Source organism: Saccopteryx bilineata, chromosome 3, assembly GCF_036850765.1.
Source record: "Saccopteryx bilineata isolate mSacBil1 chromosome 3, mSacBil1_pri_phased_curated, whole genome shotgun sequence".
NCBI classification, from domain to species: domain Eukaryota; kingdom Metazoa; phylum Chordata; class Mammalia; order Chiroptera; family Emballonuridae; genus Saccopteryx; species Saccopteryx bilineata.
Genome location: NC_089492.1, coordinates 196,401,202 through 196,422,163, shown reverse-complemented (window position 1 = coordinate 196,422,163; position 20,962 = coordinate 196,401,202). Strand labels below are relative to the sequence as shown.

The following is a 20,962-nucleotide window of genomic DNA, read 5'->3' as shown; positions in this document are numbered from 1 at the left end:
ATTATATATACGTAACAGCATTATAGAGAGCAGAAAAGCAAATCCTGGAGGGAAGCGGGAAGGGTGTTGGAGGGAGGGGGGCAAGGGGAATGTTGAGGGGAACACGGGGATGGGGGGATGTATTCAGTGGGACACTAGAATCTATGTAAACACAATAAATTTAAATGTATATATATATATATACTGCAAAACCCCATGATATAGTGAAAAATCCGCGATACAAAATTAGATATATACAATTAAAAAATCCACGATACAGTGAGACTGCAAAATGTGAAACACGATATGGCGAGGGACAGCTGTACCATCGCTTGAATAAAACACGTAACATGAACAAGGTAATAGGTATAGGATGAATTCCATCACAATGAGACAGAAGGGAATGCCTTGTGCCTAAAGAAAGGTGAAAGTCTGCAGCAAGTGTAAAGACCAGTTAAACTCAAGTCCCAGTGGGTGAGGGTATTTTTGAGTGCCTCTGCAGGGCACTATCTACGCTGTCCAGGAAGACAGCCTGAGACCCATATCCAAAGTATTCCTTAAATTATTTGTGGAAAGAAAGACTAGATTAACATTAACAACAAAGATTAAAGTATGGGTTGTTCTGGAAAAGGTGTACTGGATATTCAGAGACATCCCAGATGTATCATTAAGAACAGGAAGACTCTAGAGAAAATTATCATACATTGGCATATTTCAGAAGATTTTTTTAAAGATTACAGTTATTTTGAGAAAAAAATCATTTATTTACAGCTGATGAAGAAACTGGCACTAAGATTAATTAAAATACTATTAAAAGAGAATAACAATATATTGTCACCTTCTGTCTTGTCAGTGACCCAGGTGTTGATGTGTTTTCTCGCCTCCTCTGTGGCTTTGAAGAAGTCGAGCTCTTCCATCTCTGCCTGGTAGAATTTGCGGCAGGAATCTTTGAAAGACTGGAGGAGACAGCAACACCATTGCATGGCTACAAAAGCACCAGTGGATTTCTTTTGTGCCAATCAGAATATAGATAATTGCATGACTTATATGTGCTGAGGAATAAAAATACTGAGAAATGAATTAATAAATAACACTAGTGAACAAAATTTTTGTTGCATCCTCAAAAACACTTGTTCTTATCTAATTCGAGTGTGGTGATATCCAATCTGACATTAGTTTTTCTCTGTAAGCTACAGATTTTTTGCAATTCAAGATTTTAAATTTTCATCTTACTGTAAAATTTTCAACATTTAGTTTAACATAATGAGGTAGAATGTCTTCTTGGGAATCATCTTTGTGAAAATATAATAATTTATATAATGCAGTAAACACATTAATATACTAAAAGATATGATTGCATCAGAATTTGTCTACAATTTCGAAATAGAACATATCAAAACACTTATTTTAATCATAAAATTTGCGCAAAACATTTAAATTCTATTCTGGCAAAAATTTGCGTTTGTAGCTCTTGCATTTTTGTACTTGTTAAGGACAATCTTGTTTGATGCTCCAGCAGTAGTCTGCTCATCACTAACAGCTCCAAGATTTTCAGGAAATTTATCGAGGTGACTGCTCAAGAAGTAAATCTTAACGCTCCTGTTACATCCAGTGTCGTGAAAACCCAACAGCATCCTTTGAACCAAAAGTTCATAGTTTTCTGCTTTTTTATTGCCAAGAAAGTTCTTTGTAACTGCCACAAGACTGCCATGCTGCTTTCTCCTCTTTATCTTCCTGGCAAATTCTTCATCACATATGAGGATTCAAATTTGAGGTCCATCAAATACACCTGCTTTTATCTTCTCGAAAGCCAAGGCAGGAAAAGCAGAAATAGTATGTTGAAAGCATTCGCTTTCTCTATTCAAAGCCTGAACAAATTGCTTCATTAAGCCAAGTCTGATGTGAAGTGGGGGAAAAATGATCCTGTCTCGATTAACTACAGGTTCATTCACAATATTTTGCATCCCTACTTCCAGAGCTTCACGTTTTGGCCACTCCTTCTGTGTCCAGTGTTACTCCCGAGCTCGGCTGTCCCACAAACACAGAAAGCAAGGATACTTCATGAAACCTCTCTGTTGTCCTAGCAGGAAATTTACCATTTTAAGATCCACACAAATGGTCCAGTTATGCTCCTCATACTTCAGAAAGTCGAGGACAATTTTTATGTCATTATAATCTTCTCGCAGATGAGTTGAATAACAAATTGGAACAGTTGCATAAACATTACTGTTGTGTAGGAGAACATATTTCAGACTCCATTTAGAGCTGTCAAGAAATTGCCGCCATTCTGTCGGGCACCTAGCTGGCTGAGAAGACTACAGATATCATGACAGTAAACAAAGTGTTTGTCTTCGGGAAAAAAGTCCACAAAAATTTGTTCACGCTTCCTGAAATGGGATACTTTAGCTGACCAGTGAAATACATTCTTTTCTTGAAGCCTAGAGGCTAATAACTCAGCTGCTTTCTTTGACAGGCCCAAATCTCTTACTAAGTCATTCAATTCAGGTTGGCTAAACTGCTGAGGGGTTAATGACTGCTTGGCATCAGAAGACCCTTCAGATTCTATAATCATTTCCTCATGCATCTTATCAAAATACACTGGATCACCATGTTCACTTTCTTAGTCCTTAGAAGAAATAAAACCATTGAAAACTGGAACTGGGAGTGTCTCAGAGTGTGGGACAGGTCGTATTGCTGAGGAATATTAGGGTATGCGATCATATGCCGTTTTTTCTTGCCGGTGCCCTTTGTATGAATCAGACAGAAATAACAGTCTCTGCTGTGGTCCTTAGGTTCATGCCAAACCATGGGAATACCAAAAGGCATTCCTTTGCGCTTTCCTTTCGTCTAGTCATGAAGCATTTCCTCACAATTATGACACACAATATGAGGGGCCTAATTCTTGTCTTGATTGCCAAGGGGAACTTGAAAATAGATAATATATGCATGTGTCACAAATGATGAAATACTGAGCCTTTGATGTTGAAGTAACAGCCACATATATAACAGAAAGTGTCAGGATATTCTTACATTTACGCCTACCTGAAGAAGCCATGATTCAATCTTAAAACAAAATAAGAGGGTGGTTTTATCAGATAATAATTTTTTACATTTAAAAACAACTACAATTATGTAAAAATGATGTTTGTAAAACATTAATTGCCTTGTGGTTATGTTCAATCCAAGAGTCGTTGCCCTTTAACTCCAATTTAAAAACCAATGCATGCCACCTGACCAGGCGATGGCGCAGTGGATAGAGCATCAGACTGGGATGCGGAAGGACCCATGTTCGAGACCCCGAGGTCGCCAGTTTGAGCGCGGGCTCATCTGGCTTAAGCAAAAAGCTCACCAGCTTGGACCCAAGGTCGCTGGCTCAAGCAAGGGGTTACTCTGTCTGCTGAAGGCCCGCGGTCAAGCCACATATGAGAAAGCAATCAATGAACAACTAAGGTGTTGCAACAAAAAACTGATGATTAATGCTTCTCATCTCTCTCCGTTCCTGTCTGTCTGTCCCTATCTATCCCTCTCTCTCTCTGTCCCTGTAAAAACGACAATAACAAAATACATTCCATTAACTGTAACAAAAAGAAAATTAAAATTGCATAAAAACTGGAGTATGCACCAAAAAACAGGTTTCAGATTTGGACTCAGCAATGCAGAAATATATAGAAATAGTTCTAAAACCTCATGCAACAGAAAAAGAAAAAAAACTTTCCCCAGTGTAATATGAGAAATAAGTAAATGATGAATTAACCTAAAATCAGCTACATTTGATCTTAGCTTATAAACTAAGTACAATAAGTGTCTGAATACCAAATAAACATTAAAAATTGCTAAACCCTTTAAGGAAGTAGCTGTGCATCAAGGAGGTAGATACAAAGACTTTAGATGCAGCAACTATGGTGTGTTGCTCCCCACAAGCCACTGCATTTGCTAAGTGACACCCTGCCGCAGCGCCCTCTACATTTCAGAACTGGGGCCTATTTTTCAAAATAATGAGGGGAAAATGTGCAATTCTACACCATTTCCACCACACTTTCTTTTTCTTTTGTCCTTTTTATTGAATTTTTTTTTTGGGGGGGTGACACTGGTTAACAAAATTATATAGGTTTCAGGTGCCCAATTCTATAACACATGCTCTGTACACTGTATTGTGTGTTCACCACCCCAAGTCAAATCTCTGTCCATCACCATTTATCCCCCTCTATTCTCCCCTCCACCTTACCATGCCCCCCAAACTCCCTGTCCCACCACAGCTTTCTTTGAAGATGGAAATGTTCCAAATCTAAGCCACATGTGACTGACTATATTGAGCACTAGAAATACAGCTACTCCTGCTAAAGAATTGAATAGTTACCATTATTTGACTCTAACTAACCATATGAAAGGTAAATGGCTTACACATGTGTCCAGTGGCTACCATTTAGGATGGATCATTCTAGAGTGTGAGCAACTCCCCCAAAATGTTTAAAAACTATATTTTGTCAATATAGTCTATGAAATGGTAGTACTGACGACCACCTGCATCGGGCCACATAAAAGCAGACAATCCAGCCCTGGCCGGTTGGCTCAGTGGTAGAGCGTCGGCCCAGTGTGTGGAAGTTCTAGGTTCGATTCCTGGCCAGGCCACACAGGAGGAGCGCCAATCTGCTTCTCCACCCTTCCCCCTCTCTTTTCATTCTATCTCTCTCTTCCCCTCCCGCAGCCAAGGTTCCATTGGCGCAAAGTTGGCCTGGGCTCTGAGGATGGCTCCATAGCCTCCACCTTAGGCACTGGAATGGCTCTGATTGCAGTGGAGCAATGCCCCAGAAGGGCCGAGCATTGCCCCTGGTGGGCATGCTGGGTGAATCCTGGTCAAGTGCAAATGGGAGTCTGCCTGTCTGCCCCCCCCTTCTCACTTCGGAAATATACAAAAAAAAAAAAAAAAGACTGCTCTGTCTATTCAAGGTCTTTTGTGGTTTCATATACATTTTAGGATTGTTAGATCTAGTTCTGTGGAAAGTGCCCATGGTATTTTCATAGGGATTGAAATGAAGCTATAGATTGCTTTGGGTAGTATGGAGATTTTAACAATATTAATTCATCTTATCCATGAGAATGCATATCTTTAGATTTATGTATTTTTCAATGCTTTTTATCAGTGTCTTATGGTTATCATATACAGGTCTTTCACCTCCTTGGTTACATTTATTCCTAAGTGTTTTGTTCTATTTGATGCATTTGTAAATGGATTGTTTCTTAATTTCTTTTTCCAATCATTCATTATTAGTATATAGAGAAGCAACAGATTTTTGTATACTGATTTTATATCCTGCAAACATACTGAATTACTTAAGAGTTCTAACAATTTTTTTTGGTGAAATCTTTAGGGCTTTCTATCTATAATATCATATCATCTGCAAATAAAGACAGATTTACTTCTTCCTTTCCTGTCTGGATGACTTTTATTTCTTTATCTTGCCTAACCACTCTCCCTAGGTCACTGTGTTTCTATTTTCATCATCTAAAGGTATAGTGTGATTTCTTCCTTGACCTTGTTAACTCATTCATTGTTTAATAGCATGCTATTTATCCTCCGTGAGTTTGTGTTTTTCATTTTTCTTCCTATATTTGATTTCTAGTTTCATACCATTGTGATTGAAGAAGATGCTTGACATGATTTCAATCTTCTTAAACTTACCGAGATGTGTTTTGGGGCCTAATATGTGTTCCATCCTAAAAAATGTTTCATGCACACTTGTAAATAATGTATATTTTTTTGCCTTTGGCTAAAATGTTTGAAAGATATCTAATAAGTTCATTCAGTCTAATGTGTCATTTATGGCCACTGTTTCCTTATTGATTTTCAGTCTGGAAAATCTATCCATTGATGTCAATGGAGTGTTAAAATTCCCTGCTATGACTGTATTGCTGTTGATCTCTCCCTTTATGTCCATCAAGATTTGCTTTACACAGTTAGGTGCTCCTATGTTGAGTGTGTCAATATTTTCAAGGGTTATCTTCTCTTGTTGGATTGCTCCCTTTATCATTATGAAATGCCCTTCTTTGTCTCTTGTTACAAACTCTGTTTTAAAGTCTATTCTCTGATACATATATTGATACCCATTCTTTTCTTTTTTCCATTTTTATTTGCATGAAATACTTTTTCCCATCCACTTACTTTCAGTCTATGTGTGTCTTTCAACCTGAGCCAGGTCTGTTATAGATAACAAATGTACAGGTCTTGTTTTTTATCCATTTAGCCACCCTGTGTCTCTTAATTGGTACATGTAGCCTATTTACATTTAAAATAATTATTCATGCGTATATAGTTATTGACATTTTATTGTTTTCTGACTGTCTTTGTAGTTCTCTGTTCCTTCCTTATTCTCCCACTCTCCTCTATGTTACTGACATCCTATACTATGTTTGGATTCCTTTCCTTTTATTGCTTATGTAGCTCTTACAGATTTGTGTTTTGTGGTTATAATGTACTTCATATATACCACAATATGTTTTTAGCAGTCTGTTTTAAGTTGATGTTTGCTTATGTTCTATCACACTCAAAAATCACTAGTTTTTACTCAGCCCCTTCATGTTCATGTTTTTGTCATTATCTTTACTTCATTCAGTTGTGTGTGTTTGTATTTTTTTAAAATTCTATTTATTGATTTTTAGATAGAGGGGAGAGAAAGAGGGTTGGGGGAGAAGCAGGAAGAATCAACTCAGTAGTTGCTTCCTATATGTGCGTTGACCAGGCAAGCCCAGGGTTTTGAACCGGTGACCTCAGCATTCCAGATTGACGCTTTATCCACTGCACCACCACAGGTCAGGCTGTGTATATTTCTTAATGTGTTGTTATAATAACACATGATCTTGAGACCCTTTGTGTTTATTGAAAATTTTGTTTTTCTTTATATCTAAGGCTTATAAAAGATACTAACCTGGAAGCAGCTAACACTAATAAAAATAAGTAAAACAAGTTGTAAAAGCAAAAACAAAAAATACTGTGGTGTGGCTGCAGCCTTTTTGACAGCAATTCCACAATATTCACTAACATTCACTTAAAAACTTCACTCCCTTCCTTTCTTTTACAAGTTCACATGTATTCACTTTATGGCTCAGATTAGGTACAACCTAACTGCCCACCAATGGAAGAATGATTACAGTACATCCATATTTAAGAACACCAGATAACAGAAAGAAAAACAAAAAAAATTTTTTTTAACTAAGGAAATAAAAACAAAAAAAGAAAGACTAAAAAAGAAAAAAGGACACCAGATAACAGTTGAAGAGTAGGGCAGACACACATACACTGAGAGGGAAAGAATTTAGTCACAGTGTTAGGGGGAAAGGAACCAATTATTAACAGAATATGTATGTTACAGTGACAGTGTGTAGGGGAACTCACAAAACAAATCTCTCTATATATAGAAGAGTACCCTTCAAATCTATAAAAGCTCTTATACAGGGGAAGGGAGTAATGGGGTACAGACAAAAGTTGAGGGGGCTCATGCTTTGTCTGCTTTTTTGTGTTTTCACATAAGTGGAATATAGTCACATATCACTTGATTGGTTTTTGAAAAATAGAAAACATTATAGCCTGACCAGGTGGTGGCACAGTGGACAGAGCATTAGACTGGGATGCAGAGGACCAGGTTCAAAACCTCAAGGTCACTGGCTTGAGCACAGGCTCACCAGTTGAACGTGGGATCATAGACATGACTCCATGGTTGCTGACTGGAGCCAAAAGGTCGCTGGCTTGAGCGAGGGGTCACTCGCTCTGCTGTAGTCCCACAGTCAAGGCACATATGAGAAAGTAATCAATGAACAACTGAAGAGCCACATTGAAGAATTGATGCTTCCCATCTCTCTCCCTTCCTGTCTGTCCCTATCAGTCCTTCTCTCTGTCTCTGTCACACACACAGAAAAAAGAAAAATACAGAAAGCATTATAAATAAAGAAAACCAATATATTTAAACAAATAGGAACTTTTAAAGAAAATCCTGTGCTGGGGAAAAAAAACAATCAAAATATGTACATTTTTAAAACATGGAACATATCTCACTGCACAAAAAAAAATGCAAAATGTAAAAAAATGATTAGAAATATTCATTTTGATAATTTCTCTGTTTTGGCTGATTCATATTGAATTGCACTATGCCTCCAGGTTAGCTTCTTTATAATGATTTACCCAAGCTTCAAGAAATTTTAGACAGTACTTGTTATGACACTCATTTTACAGAGGGTAAAACTAAAATATAGTTAAAGGAAATGTGTTAGGTTAGTAGACCTGAGCTCAGGCCCTTCCGTGCAAATTTGTAGCCCACAGGCTTTCCGCTGGACCACATGACCGCCTCCCCACCACCTTGTAGTCTTTACTTTCTTAGTGAAAAACAGCAATTATGACTTACTGAGTTGAAATCATAAGTCTTTTCTCCAAAAAGCCTGTTGGCAGTTCTAAGCAAGTACTGTGTGCCAGTCCTGTTAACTTCGGTGAGAAGCAATTCGAAACCCTGGTGGACATCTTCACCTCCACCTCCACTTTTACTTAAAGAAAGTGCCTAAAATACAAAGCAATAAAAACATACAACTTCAGTATTCTTTGACTTCAGGATATTGGACACAACACTAAACTCTGCCTAAGAATGGTAGAGATCCTTGCTACAGCGTAAAAGAAGATTCATCCAACTAAAGACAAACTTTGTTTAAAAGCAGGCATCCCTAAACTACTGCCGGCGGGCCGCATGCAGTCCCGAGGCCATTTATCCTCCCCGCCGCACTTCCGGAAGGGGCACATCTTTCATTGGTGGTCAGTGAGAGGAGCACTGTATGTGGCAGCCCTCCAACGGTCTGAGGGACAGTGAACTGGCCCCCTGTGTAAAAAGTTTGGGGACCCCTGTTTTAAAGTCTATTTTGTCTTGATACAAGTATTGATACCCATTCTCTTTTTAAGTCTCTGAAAAGCCGCTCTTTCTTTATAAAACATCTGCACAGACTCAGAGCCCTGCCTCACTGGCAAGAGTAAAAATGCCCCTTAGAAAACCCAGGTTCTGGGTGCTCAATCCTTGTAGGTTACGTGAAAATAAGGGAGTCAATCTGGCCTTCCATGCTCTGTAAAGACAGGCCACTCCTGAAACCAAAAGGTGCAGCCTCTCACCCCGTGCACGGGTCGAGGCTGGCCCTGTGATGGCGCTGACCGACAGTCTGCAGAAGTGACAGTGGGCCTTCAGAGGCCTGGCAGCTCCACATGTACTTTCCTGTGTCACAGTGACCATGGTGTAAAGAGTCCAAGCTGTCCTGTGGAGATGATGTGGAAAACCCTGCAGAGCAACACCAGACGGGAAGAGCTACTTGTAGACTGGGCGGCCTCGGCCAACAGCCAGTACCAAGACCCCAGACGTGCAACAGAGGCCTGCCCTGGACCATGAGTAATCCCAGCTGGCACCATGGGGTCAGGTCACAAGAGCTGGAATGTAATCAACCATTGTTATTTCCAACCACTGTGTGTTTGGGATGGTTTGTTTTACAGCCACAGGAGACCCACACAGCAATCTGGACATGGAGTTCCGCCATAATAAAAACCTAAAGCATGTGTATGGCACGGGCTCTGAACCCGGGAAGCTGGCAAAGGCTGCTCAGGAAGAGAGCGGGGAGACTGTGAGAAGAGGCTGGAGGGAATTCAGTAAACAACTCCTGGAGGCCAGGGAAAGGGGCTCATGGCATGTACCATCAGAGGAATGGGAGAGACCGTCACGTGCAGTGATGGGAAAGGTTGGACATTTTGCCAGTGGTTTCCTCTAGCTCTCTGGATAAAGTATGAGAACACAAAGATGAGCTAAAGAAGAAATTCTTTTGGGCCTGGCCTGGTGACTTGGTGGATAAAGCATTATTCTGGCACACTGAGGTAATGGGTTCAACCCCCAGTCAGGGCACATATGACAGAAACAATGAGTGCACAACTAAATGGAACAAGTGGAACGAGTTGATGCTTTTCTCTCTCCTCTCTCTCTCTCTCTCAATGGAAAAGAATTTTTAAATAAGAAAGAAAAATAATTTCATTTCAAGCAGAATTTAAAGGAAATATTTACAACCTAGGACTTGCTTGGTAGAAAATTAAAATGTTTCTTATTCCCAGCCCTGGCCGGTTGGCTCAGTGGTAGAGCATCAGCCCAGTGTGTGAAAGTCCCGGACTCGATTGCCAGTCAGGGCACACAGGAGAAGCGCCCATCTGCTTCTCCACCCTTCACCCTCTCCTTTCTCTCTGTCTCTTCCCCTCCCACAGCCAAGATTCCATTGGAGCAAAGTTGGCCAGGGCACTGAGAATGGCTCCATGGCCTCCGCCTCAGGCACTAGAATAGCTCTGGTTGCAACAGAGCAATGGCCCCAGATGGGCAGAGCATCGCCCCCAAGTGGGCATGCCGGGTGGATCCCGGTCAGGCACATTCAGGAGTCTGTCTCTCTGCCTCCCCACTTCTTAACTTTAGAAAAATTAAAAAAAAAAAATTTTTTTTTTAAGTTTCTTATTCCCAGCCTCTCCAGCTAGCAAATAATTCCAAAAGTAAGAAATGACCGCAGGGCAACAGTCAAATCCAACACACAGGCCTCAAGGGCAGGATACAGATCCACTCTGTTAAAACCTTGGAGACTAAGGAAGTGTTTCACAGACCCTCTTGCTAGGTAAGTAGAGGCCTTCTGAGCATCTTGAGGAGACTGTCCGCTAACACAGAGCCCTGCCTCAAACAGGTATTGGTCATATGCTTTTGTCCAGTGAAGTGGATTTAAACAGACATGCAGAAATCCCACAACTGTTTAGAAGAATATCACTGACACCCTGATCCTGAACTTCCAGCCTCTAGAAATGTTAGGAAATAAATTTCTGTTGTTCAGGTCACTTAGTGTGGGGTACTTTGTTACAGCAGTCCTAGCAGACTGAGATATGTGCCCACCCCCCAATTTTTGAAGGGTATGTCCACTGTAGGCATCCTTTCCTGTCTCACTATTGCATATTGGGATGGAAGGGGTGGGGGTGGGTGGGAGCAACAATTTGTCTTTAAAGATCTATACCCAGGAGCCACACTGAGGAGCTGCAATAGCTCTGTTCCTCTCAGACTTCAAGCCTGAGCCTGGCACCAAGATGAAATGAGATTCCAGGGTCTTGGGATGGCTAAGAAACATCAGGAGCCAAAGGGCAGACTATGACAGTCAGGCATAGCCCACCCCGAACAGAGTACAGGCTCAAGAAGCACTGGCACATTCCAGCCAGTCTCCCTGGAAGCGGGGTCTGTGCTGGAAAGAAGCCCAGGATACCCTGCCAAAGAGTCACATTGTGGGAGGCCCCGGGGACCAGGCAGCACGCAGAACCACCCGCAGATGTGCCAGTGACTCAGCAGGGCCAAGTGCAGCAGAAGCACCACTAAATCCAGCTAGAGTAAGTCTTCATCTTAAGCACTAAGCTTTACAGTTCAATAAGAAAAGTAAAATAAACATTTTTAACAATTGGAAAGCAGTTGACAATACCCAAAGACCACCACAGTACTCAACCTACCTGGACCCTGTGACTTTATACCTACTCACAAACTCCTGCACGGGCCATTACCAGGGCACGGTAAGGCCACTCATTCTCCTGACTAGAGGGCACCACTCCATCCCTAACAGATCCTAAGTACTCACCGCAGGGCATGCACGGGGCTAACACGTCCTTTCCTGGCAATAGTCCACTCACACCCCGGCAACGCTAGCAGAGAGCGAGTCCTTCGGGACCTCAAAGGTGGAGGAAGCGTTAACTGACAAATTAACTATTTTCTATTGCCCAGAAATGGCTGCAGGCACGTACCTGGACCATCTGGGTTGCCGTGTTTCCCTTGGCTCCCATGAAAACCATGGCCAGGGCTGAGGAGATGCTCATGGGCGAGAAAAACACATTTTTCGAGTTGCCTTCACCCAGTTTTTTCAAAAGGTTTAAGGCGAAAGTGCCATTTACTTCCGACAGGGCATCCATGATCTTGAGTCTGAAACAATGGACTTAAAATCAGTTTCATGTAAATACAGACTTATAATGTTGACTGCATTTCACTCTGTTCACTGTTACCACTGACACTTTCGTCCAATCAACAAACAGGTACCCATACAAAACTCTGTGTTTTGGGGGGAGACCTCTAAGTTATTTTGTGTCTTTCTAATATATATTAAGTGAAAAAAAAATTGAGGTTATGTTTATAATATAGTCCTGTGTCATGAGCGGGCAGCAGGACTTATATCTGTGTGCTTGTCTGGGAGCCCAGGGGAGGTGTGGAAGGGGGTGCATTCAACTACTTACCCTAGTTCCTTCCTGGTGGAGAGATTAGAAGTTACTGGCTTTTGGTTCTGTTTCTACATTGTTTTGTGTGTTGTATGGGCATGTATGTATTACTTTATAACTTAAAATCATTCATAATAATAAATCCAATCACAATATTGCATAAAAAAAGGTGGCTAGCCTGACCAGGTGGTGGTACAGTGGATAGAGCGTTGGACTGGAATGCCAAGGACCCAGGTTCGAGACCTTGAGGTCGGCTCATCTGTTTTGAGCAAAGCTCACCAGCTTGGACCCAAGGTTGCTGGCTCGAGCAAGGGGTCACTCGGTCTGCTGAAGGCCCGCTGTCAAGGCACATATGAGAAAGCAAACAATGAACAACTAAGGTCTTGCAACGAAAAACTGATGATTGATGCTTCTCATCTCTCCATTCCTGTCTGTCTGTCCCTGTCTATCCCTCTCTCTGATTCTGTCTCTGTAAAAAAATAAAATAAATAAATATTTTTTAAAAAAAGGTGGCTAAATGTTTGTATGACACAGAAGAGAAGACTCCATGTTAGGATGCCCTCAAGCCTTAAGATAAAACGTAAGGCCCTGTGAGAGAACTGGCATCCGCTATGGAGAAAGGGCTGGGAGGAGCAGGAGCAGGAGCAGGACCAGCTAGGGGCCTGGCACAGTCGCAGGGAGTGTCTGCTCCCGTGGGTTAGCTGTGGGCAGCAGACTGGGAAGTTCCTGTGTAAGGGACAAGTGGAGGTTCCTGCGGTAGGACGGTGCCTGGCTATTCTCTCTTTTGGATAATCTCGCAAATACACACTTGGACCTTAACCCTAAATTCCAACAGATATGCAGAAAAATTAGCAGTCTTCTGTCAGAGATGGCCTACAGCTCTTCACGGGCTAATCTGTCTCTCTCACTCCATGACCACTGTCATTATAATTTAGAACGTCTCAAAATCTTTTCTTGTCGCAAGCTAAGGAGCACACAGGCTGACCTCAGAGCCAATGTCCTGTCTTTGGACCACTGCCCTGAGAGCCATTTGCTGAGGAAGAGCCTGCAGGGTGCAGGAGGAACCAGGGGAGAGGAAAAGCCCTGGGGGCCACCAGTCAGGACTGTAGCTGCAGTCAGCAGGCCAAGGAGGGGGCTTCGTGGGGAGCAAAGCCAGTTAAAATATTTGTCAAACCAATACTTCTCAGCCGAAGATTGGGGAGATGACTCATCTGAGCAGGGGTGGAAACCTGCAGAACATGCAGAAAGGAAAGCAAGAGCAGCTGTTCTCATGGGGGAAGTGGGGACAGGAGAACAGCAAGGCCACGAGACTGCTGAGTTAACCCCTTCTTTGCCAGGTGCCTTTACATGTGTACCTGTGGCTCCAAAGCACTGCAGTGGACCAATGTTTTGCCACCTGGAAGCTGCTTTTTGGGATATAAATTTTAAACTGGTTATTAAGAAACAAAAGACTCAGAAAGAACCTTTGACCTTTCCTCCTTTTCTAAGAGAGTTAGATGAAAGGCCTGCTTCAGTTAGGAAACAGGATGTTCATCTTGGCCTAATTTGAATTAAGATACACACACATACACACACACACACACACATACTTACATACATACATACATATATGAAGGCACCAAGCAGGGGCCTGGTAGCTAGATTACCCCATGTTCCATTGAAGCAAGAATGTTCCTGCCATGTGTATTTGGCTATTCCTCAATCATCTGTAAATCACCCATCCTCAGTTCTGAAAAGAAGATCCCATCCCCCCTTCTCCTTTGTCCAAAATGACATATCAAATTTTGCCCGTCTTTAGAATTTCCATGCCTATGTGAATTCCCCATACATGTATTAAAACTTGATTTTCTTCTTTAATCTGTCTCTGTTGATCTGATGATTAGCCCAACCAGAAGAACAGAGAGGTAGGAGAAAAAGTAATTTTTTTAGCACCCACAACTGAATAAGGTGACTCTATACATATCCCTGGAACCTGTGACTGTTACTTTATATGATAAAACAGAACGCAGATGTGACTGAATAAAGGATTTTGAGATGATGAGGATTCCTCCAGAGGTTCCTGTGTTAGCATGGGTAGCTAGTTTAAAAAGGGAGCTGAACTGGGCATTGCCTGATTCACTAGAAAACCACAGCATCCCTAGGGGACAGCTACATCTTCCACTGTGAGGGACTTAATCTATTACTGGTCATTAGCTGGGATTACCCAGGGAGGAAGAAAACAAACAGAGAAAATGCTGCTGCTAGGTACACACACAGTAGAAGGTAGATAGATGATGCAGCAAAACTTTGAGGCATGCAGAATAGGTGTCAGAATGGTGACCTAGAGGGGCAGAGTGTAGCCTGGAAAACCTGGGGAAAAGAAGACTGGAAGGACCCAGCACAAGCCCACAAAGGATTAGAAAAACGATGGATTAGACCAGGGGTCCCCAAACTTTTTACACAGGGGGCCAGTTCACTGTCCCTCAGACCGTTGGAGGGATGGACTATAAAAAAAACTATGAACAAATCCCTATGCACACTACACATCTTATTTTAAAGTAAAAAAACAAAACGGGAACAAATACAATATTTAAAATAAAGAACAAGTAAATTTAAATAAACAAACTGTCCAGTATTTCAATGGGAACTATAGGCCTGCTTTTGGCTAATGAGATGGTCAATGTCCAGTTCCATATTTGTCACTGCTAGCCGTAACAAGTGATATGACGTGCTTTCGGAGCCGTGACGCGTGCATCCCGCGTCACTGGAAGTAGTACTGGACATGAGTGATAACGCGCTTTGCAGGACCACCATACAGGAGCACAGGATACATCCACATCCACTGACCACCAATGAAAGAGGTGCCCCTTCCGGAGGTGCAGCAGGGGCCGGATAAATGGCCTCAGGGGGCCGCATGCGGCCCGCAGGCCATAGTTTGGGGACTCCTGGGTTAGACTGAAAGAAAGCCTGCTCTCTCCCAAGCCCAAGGCAATATAATCAAAGCTCCACAAAGGTGCATATCAATAGCATGGGTCAAGTTAGGAGAGTTCATTTGTGTGCACTCTCTCTGTGTAGCAGCCACGTGGGCCTGGCAGTCTCCCAAGCTCCAGTGCAGCCTTGGCAGTGGAAGTGCAGATGTGGAAACGAAACAGAGAAGCTCTGCATCTCTGGTTCCTGGTCGTCCTGGGCATGGTGAGGATAAGCTCAGGCTTGCACCCCTGAGACTGGACTTATTCCACAGCAGGACAGAGCTGAGCCATCTGGTCATAGATGAGACACTGGGCACCTGGGGGAAGTCCTGTATTTTCACTCCAATAGATCCTGTCATTACACCTCATCCTCCTAATAAGTACATCCCCAAAATGCTTTTTTCCTGATTCTGTGGAAGAACCCTATTTCCTGAATGTAATTACATGGATCCTTATAAGAGGGAGGCAGTGTGAGGCCCGAAGCCAGATGCCATGCTGGCTTGGAAAATAGGGGAAGGGGAGTCAACCGAGGAGTGCAAGGAATGCAGCTCAAAGCTGTTTCCCCAGGGAGCTGAGCTCAGTGAAACCTACTTATTTCAAACTTCTGGCTTCCAGAACTCTGAGAGAGTTTGTGGTAACTTCTTACAACAACCATTGGAAACTAATTTAAATTTAATAACTAAAAACTGATACATTTTGTTTACTTTGTCTAAACATTTTGTTTTCAAACTCCCTCTTTATTACAGAGAATACTTGCAGTTCTGATTGTACCTGGTGTGCTGAGATTTTCATACAAATCTTAGATTCTAATTTAATGAAAGCACAATGGAACGTACACATTACTAAAATGCTTCTGAATATAACTGATTCTTTGATGACACAACAGCAACCTTAGGGTTTTTCAGAGCCTTGGGAATAGCTATATAAACAAAAGTAGCTATGTATGAAATAGTCAAAGTTATACTTATTTGTAGTTATTTGGATTTTACATTAGCAAAGGCTGCCTGCTTCTCAATACTCAGAGAAACACCTGGAAAAACAAGAAGGCTTCTGACTTAGGAATTAGGTAAAAAAGTAAATACCCAAAAGCAAGGCACACAGCCCTGAGCATCCCTCACACACTCAAACGCACCAGGACTAAGACAAGTGTCTGTGAGCCCTCCCACTGCACTGGTCTTCCCTGGCCTGGGACAGGGACACCTCTGGCTTTGGCCCCAAGATGTCACAGCCCACACAGAGAGGTTGCTGGGCCACAGAGCGCCTTGTACCTTCGACCCCCAAATGAATTGAGAAAGAACAGTTTTAGGGCTCTGGGCATATCTGGTTTGTTACAAGTTCAATGGCTTAGGAAAGATCCTACATGCCTGCTCATTATCCCATCTGCATATATTTTCCCCTCAAATGTTGGAGTACTTAATTCAATGGCCAACCTAAGAAAGACCATAAGTGGCCCTGGCCAGTTGGCTCAGCGGTAGAGCATTGGCCTGGTGTGCAGGAGTTCTGGGTTCGATTCCCGGCCAGGGCACACAGGAGACGTGCCCATCTGCTTCTCCACCCCTCCCCCTCTCCTTCCTCTCTGTCTCTCTCTTCCCCTCCCACAGCCAAGGCTCCATTGGAGCAAAGTTGGCCCGGGCACTGAGGATGGCTCTGTGGCCTCTGCCTCAGGCACTAGAATGGCTCTGGATGCAACAGAGTGACGTCCCAGATGGGCAGAGCATCGCCCCCTGGTGGGCATGCTGGGTGGATCCCGGTCGGGCGCATGCAGGAGTCTGTCTGACTGCCTCCCTGTTTCCAGCTTCGGAAAAATGAAAAAAAAAAAAAAGAAAAAAAAAGAAAGACCATAAGTAAAACACTGTGTCCCCAATAATGTCCTTAGTGAATCTGTTTGGGCCTCTGATCTTTCTGTCACTGATAACCAAAAAGGCACACCTGCCCTCCCTCTCCCAACAGGTACACACCAGCCTGGCCAGACCTCAGTGCTCTATTAGAACTGAGGAGAAATCAGTGCACTTCTGTTTCTTTGTGTCAAGGGGAATTTAAAACTGAAAGATCAATAGTTCCTCAATATAAAGCAGCTTTGCTCTTCTTTTTTAAAATACTGAACTGAGAAAAACAAACGAGGACATCAAGAGGAAAAGGCCTGAGTCAGGAGAGGTGCACACCCAGATCTGCAGCCTTGAATACAGTACCTGACTTCTATTCCTTGTATCAAGAAGGGGAGATACCAGATGATCTGTGTTTCCTTCCATCTTTAGTATCCAATAATTATTAACATTAATGTAGAAAGAGGAGAAGAAGTATCTCAACCTTCAAAGCTCACAGTGAAATCAGAAATAGCATTCCATTTGAAGGGAGCCAAAGTTTTGCCACCCTGAAGCTGCCTTTTTGGGACACTGATTTTAAGATGTTAAGAAACAAGAGTCAGAAAAAAACGTTGACTCTCTCACCTTTCTTGCCCAGGAGATTCTGAGAAAGAAATCTGCTGCAAAAAAGGAAGACTGAGTGTGGTCAAGTCCTGCCGGGGGTGAGGACGACGGAGATGCAAAGACCCGACTCTGGGGACCAGGTTCAGTGACGCAGATCCACTTTATTCAGTAAGTAAACTAGCTTATATACATGGGTTCAGCCAATAGGGTGTTACAGCGTGTCTTTCATAGCCAAGGACTGAAAAGATCAGGGAGCTGCATGGTTGGTGCTAAGTCACTTCCTTATAGCAGGCGAGCTTCCTTCCTGGGTGTGCCCAGAAGGCTTCTGGGAGCTGGAGTATTCTCGCAGCATTGCATCAACCACAGCTGCTAAGAATGCGCTCTGCGCTCCACCCATATCTCCCCCTTCTCTTTTAATTAAGGCCAATTGGACTTGATGAATGACAGCTTGCTGTTGTTGTAGCTTCTGAATGCTATGCATTATGCAACGGAACCCTAGTAGAACTAAAACAACTACAATACCTATTATACTATATGCTAATAGATTAGCTGGATTAAACAATGAGGCAAACTTCTGTAATGTTTGACTAGTTAGGAAATAGAATGGGGGTCTTAAACAGGGGATTTCTCCTAGGGGTCAGGATGTCATTTCCCTCCCATTGTGTTACAAAGACCTTCTAGGTTCCATTTTGATTGTAAAAACTGGACGTAGGTCCATGCACGCCCCCTTCCCACAAAGGTCCCAGCATCCAAACACAGAACGGATGGCTTGCCATGGGCTGCGTAATGCATATGGTTGCAAGGCACATTACACAAATTACAACAATATGACAAATGATACAATTTCAACAATTATAAAGGTACATTTCACCAGTCTCTGAGCACTTTGCCAAAAGCACAAAATGTCCTCAAACTTCTTCCTAGCTTCCTGGGGCAGGGGACGGGCCTCCAGCAAAGCCACCCTCCACCTCCATCAGGGTATTTTACCTTGTCCAAAATCCGTAAGTCAATCCAACAAAGGAGCCAGTGCTCACTCGGGTTGTGGTCCAGGAAATCAGTCCATGCACATGAGGCCTCAGCCACCCCCCTCATCCCTGCCATCCTGGCAGGTCTTACACTGTCCCAAGAGGAGCACGTGGCAATGGCAGTCAGCATTTTCATCTCTGCTCTGGAGAGCATGATGGCATCCAACCCTATGTCCGAAAGTATCAGCGAACCCACCAGCGGCTTAGCAGGCACTCCCTGCAGCAGCCACTCAGTAATGCAAGCCTGGCTTCCGTTCATCCTCCCGCCGCAGCTGCCGCCGTTTACCTTCTGGAGTCTGCGAATCGCAACTCCGGCCCAATTCTGCTCATCCTCCAAAGATGAACTGAAAACACTAGCTTGCACTGCTGGGCTTGAGCCCCAGGCTGCCGATGCCTGCATCTGGGAGTCAGCAGTCACTATAGCACACATAAGCAAGATCAGAGCACCAGGCCCTGGGGGCCTGTCAGGGGCAATTCTTTGGGCCCTCCCCGCCAAAGCCTCCACATCCCCCCAGCTGATGGGGCGCGCATGCCGGCCGTGAGATCTTCTGGAGCACTGAGGACCTCCTCCCCGCAGGCGTAGTCGGTGTGGAGAAGTCCAGGGCTGTGTCTTTGGACGGGTGAAGACTGAACCACTTAGTGGGTGCCCAAGAAACCCTGTCAAGCAGGTTGGGGGGTTCTTGGGATCCAAACTGGCTGAAAAACAAAAGCATAACCTCTCCCTTGCGTTAGAAGAAGGTGTGGTCCCTGCCACTGAGCTGTGGCTGGGTCCTTCCAGCGTCATTTCAGAGAGAGGTGGGGGAAAGAGAGAACGAGAGATACAGAAAAATAGACAAGACAGACAGAAAGAAAAAAGACACATGGGGGTGTATAGGCTGGCCCATGGGTCTGCAGCAGGAACATGTTGGAGAAAATGGTGTCTGAGAGGCTGGAGTGGGGCGTTGAGCCCCGGCAGGGAATGCGGGAGTAGCGACTTCTGCTTTTTCTGGTGGCAGAGCTGATGGCGCAGTTAGCAATTCGGTTGGTTTCGTTTCTGTGTGCTCAGCCGCAAACTCGGAGGCTAAACTACTTTCCTCCTCAGTGGAGGGGGGCGAATAGGGAGGTAGGGGCTCTTCAGAGAGAGAGGCAGCCTGCAATATCTTTAGCATTGGGGGAGGGTCCCCAGGAGGAGCACTGGTCAGGCAGGCACGTATTGCTAGCAGGGCAGGAATGAGGCCAAGAGGGAAGGTTTGTCCCCATGTACTTCAGCCGAAGGGCCGTGCTGGAAAGCTCGGGCCCATGTATCTGGGTCCCACAGGGGCATGGCCTCAATCCAGGGATTGAGACCAGAGAGAATCTCCCAGTAAGTACAGAAATCCTTTTCACATTCATCAACTCGCTTACTCTGCAATAGGGCATGCGGGGCTCGAGCCTGCGGGGCCCGAGAGTGGGGTAGGTTTCCCATTGCAGAGGGTCACTCACCCGTCCCTTGGATGCGGGTTAGGCCCCTACCCGACGTTGGGCGCCAGTTGTGGACAAGTCCTGCCGGGGGTGAGGACGACAGAGACGCAAAGACCCAACTCCAGGACCAGGTTCAGTGACGCAGATCCACTTTATTCAGGAAGTAAGCTAGCTTATATGCATGGGTTCAGCCAATAGGGTGTTACAGCGTATCATTCATAGCCAATGGCTGAAAAGAACAAGGAACTACGTGGTAGGCGCTAAGTCACTTCCTTTGAGTGGGCGAGCTTCCTTCCTGGGAATGCCCAGGAGGCTTCTGGGAGCTGGAGTATTCTCACAACATTGCATCAGCCACAGCTGTTAGGAATGCACTCTGTGCTCCACCCACAATTGAGGATGTCTCCTTAGCCTAATATAAATTCAGTGCAGTAAACAAGAAGGCTTCAGACAAAACTAGTTAGCCTAGTACGCCCCATGTCCCACTGTTTCTGAGTTGCCTGACAAAAATTAATTTGATTATTAACCCAGCTAGAAGAACTTAGAAAGTCGAAAGAAAGGTAAATTATTTTACCTCCCACACATTTCTCAGTTGAAATATTCATGTCCTATAAAAGTTGCTACATGAAAAAGAGATAAATCAAAATGCTCTATGACCAGGCAGTGGTGCAATGGATAGAGCATTGACTTGGGACGCTAACGACTCAGGTTCGAAAATGCCCTGGAGGATTTATCCAAGATATACAGGATAATCTTGTGGCAGGAAATACACTAACCATGAAATAACTTGATAGTCTTCTTATGATAAAGGTCCTTAAATAGGAAAGATATCCAGTACTTCCTTAACATGACCAGGATTACCTCTGC

The 20,962-nt window shown here is 43.6% G+C and overlaps 1 protein-coding gene across 7 annotated transcripts in view; it reads right to left on the bottom strand.

Annotated features, from left to right (window-relative positions):
• The window catches only part of LOC136330915 (serpin B6-like), an 81,341-nt gene that overhangs the window by 10,918 nt on the left and 49,461 nt on the right, over window positions 1-20,962 (bottom strand). For 6 of the 7 annotated variants that reach the window (XM_066268517.1, XM_066268513.1, XM_066268515.1 and 3 more), the window contains exons 2-4: window positions 11,795-11,969; window positions 8,373-8,522; window positions 818-935 (exon numbers count right to left, since the gene is read on the bottom strand). In XM_066268517.1, the coding sequence (XP_066124614.1) occupies window positions 818-935; window positions 8,373-8,522; window positions 11,795-11,959 (433 nt within the window). In that variant the 5' untranslated portion in view covers window positions 11,960-11,969. Of the gene's footprint in view, window positions 1-817; window positions 936-8,372; window positions 8,523-11,794; window positions 11,970-20,119; window positions 20,213-20,962 lie in introns of those variants that run through there. The other variant, XM_066268519.1, reaches the window with a different exon arrangement.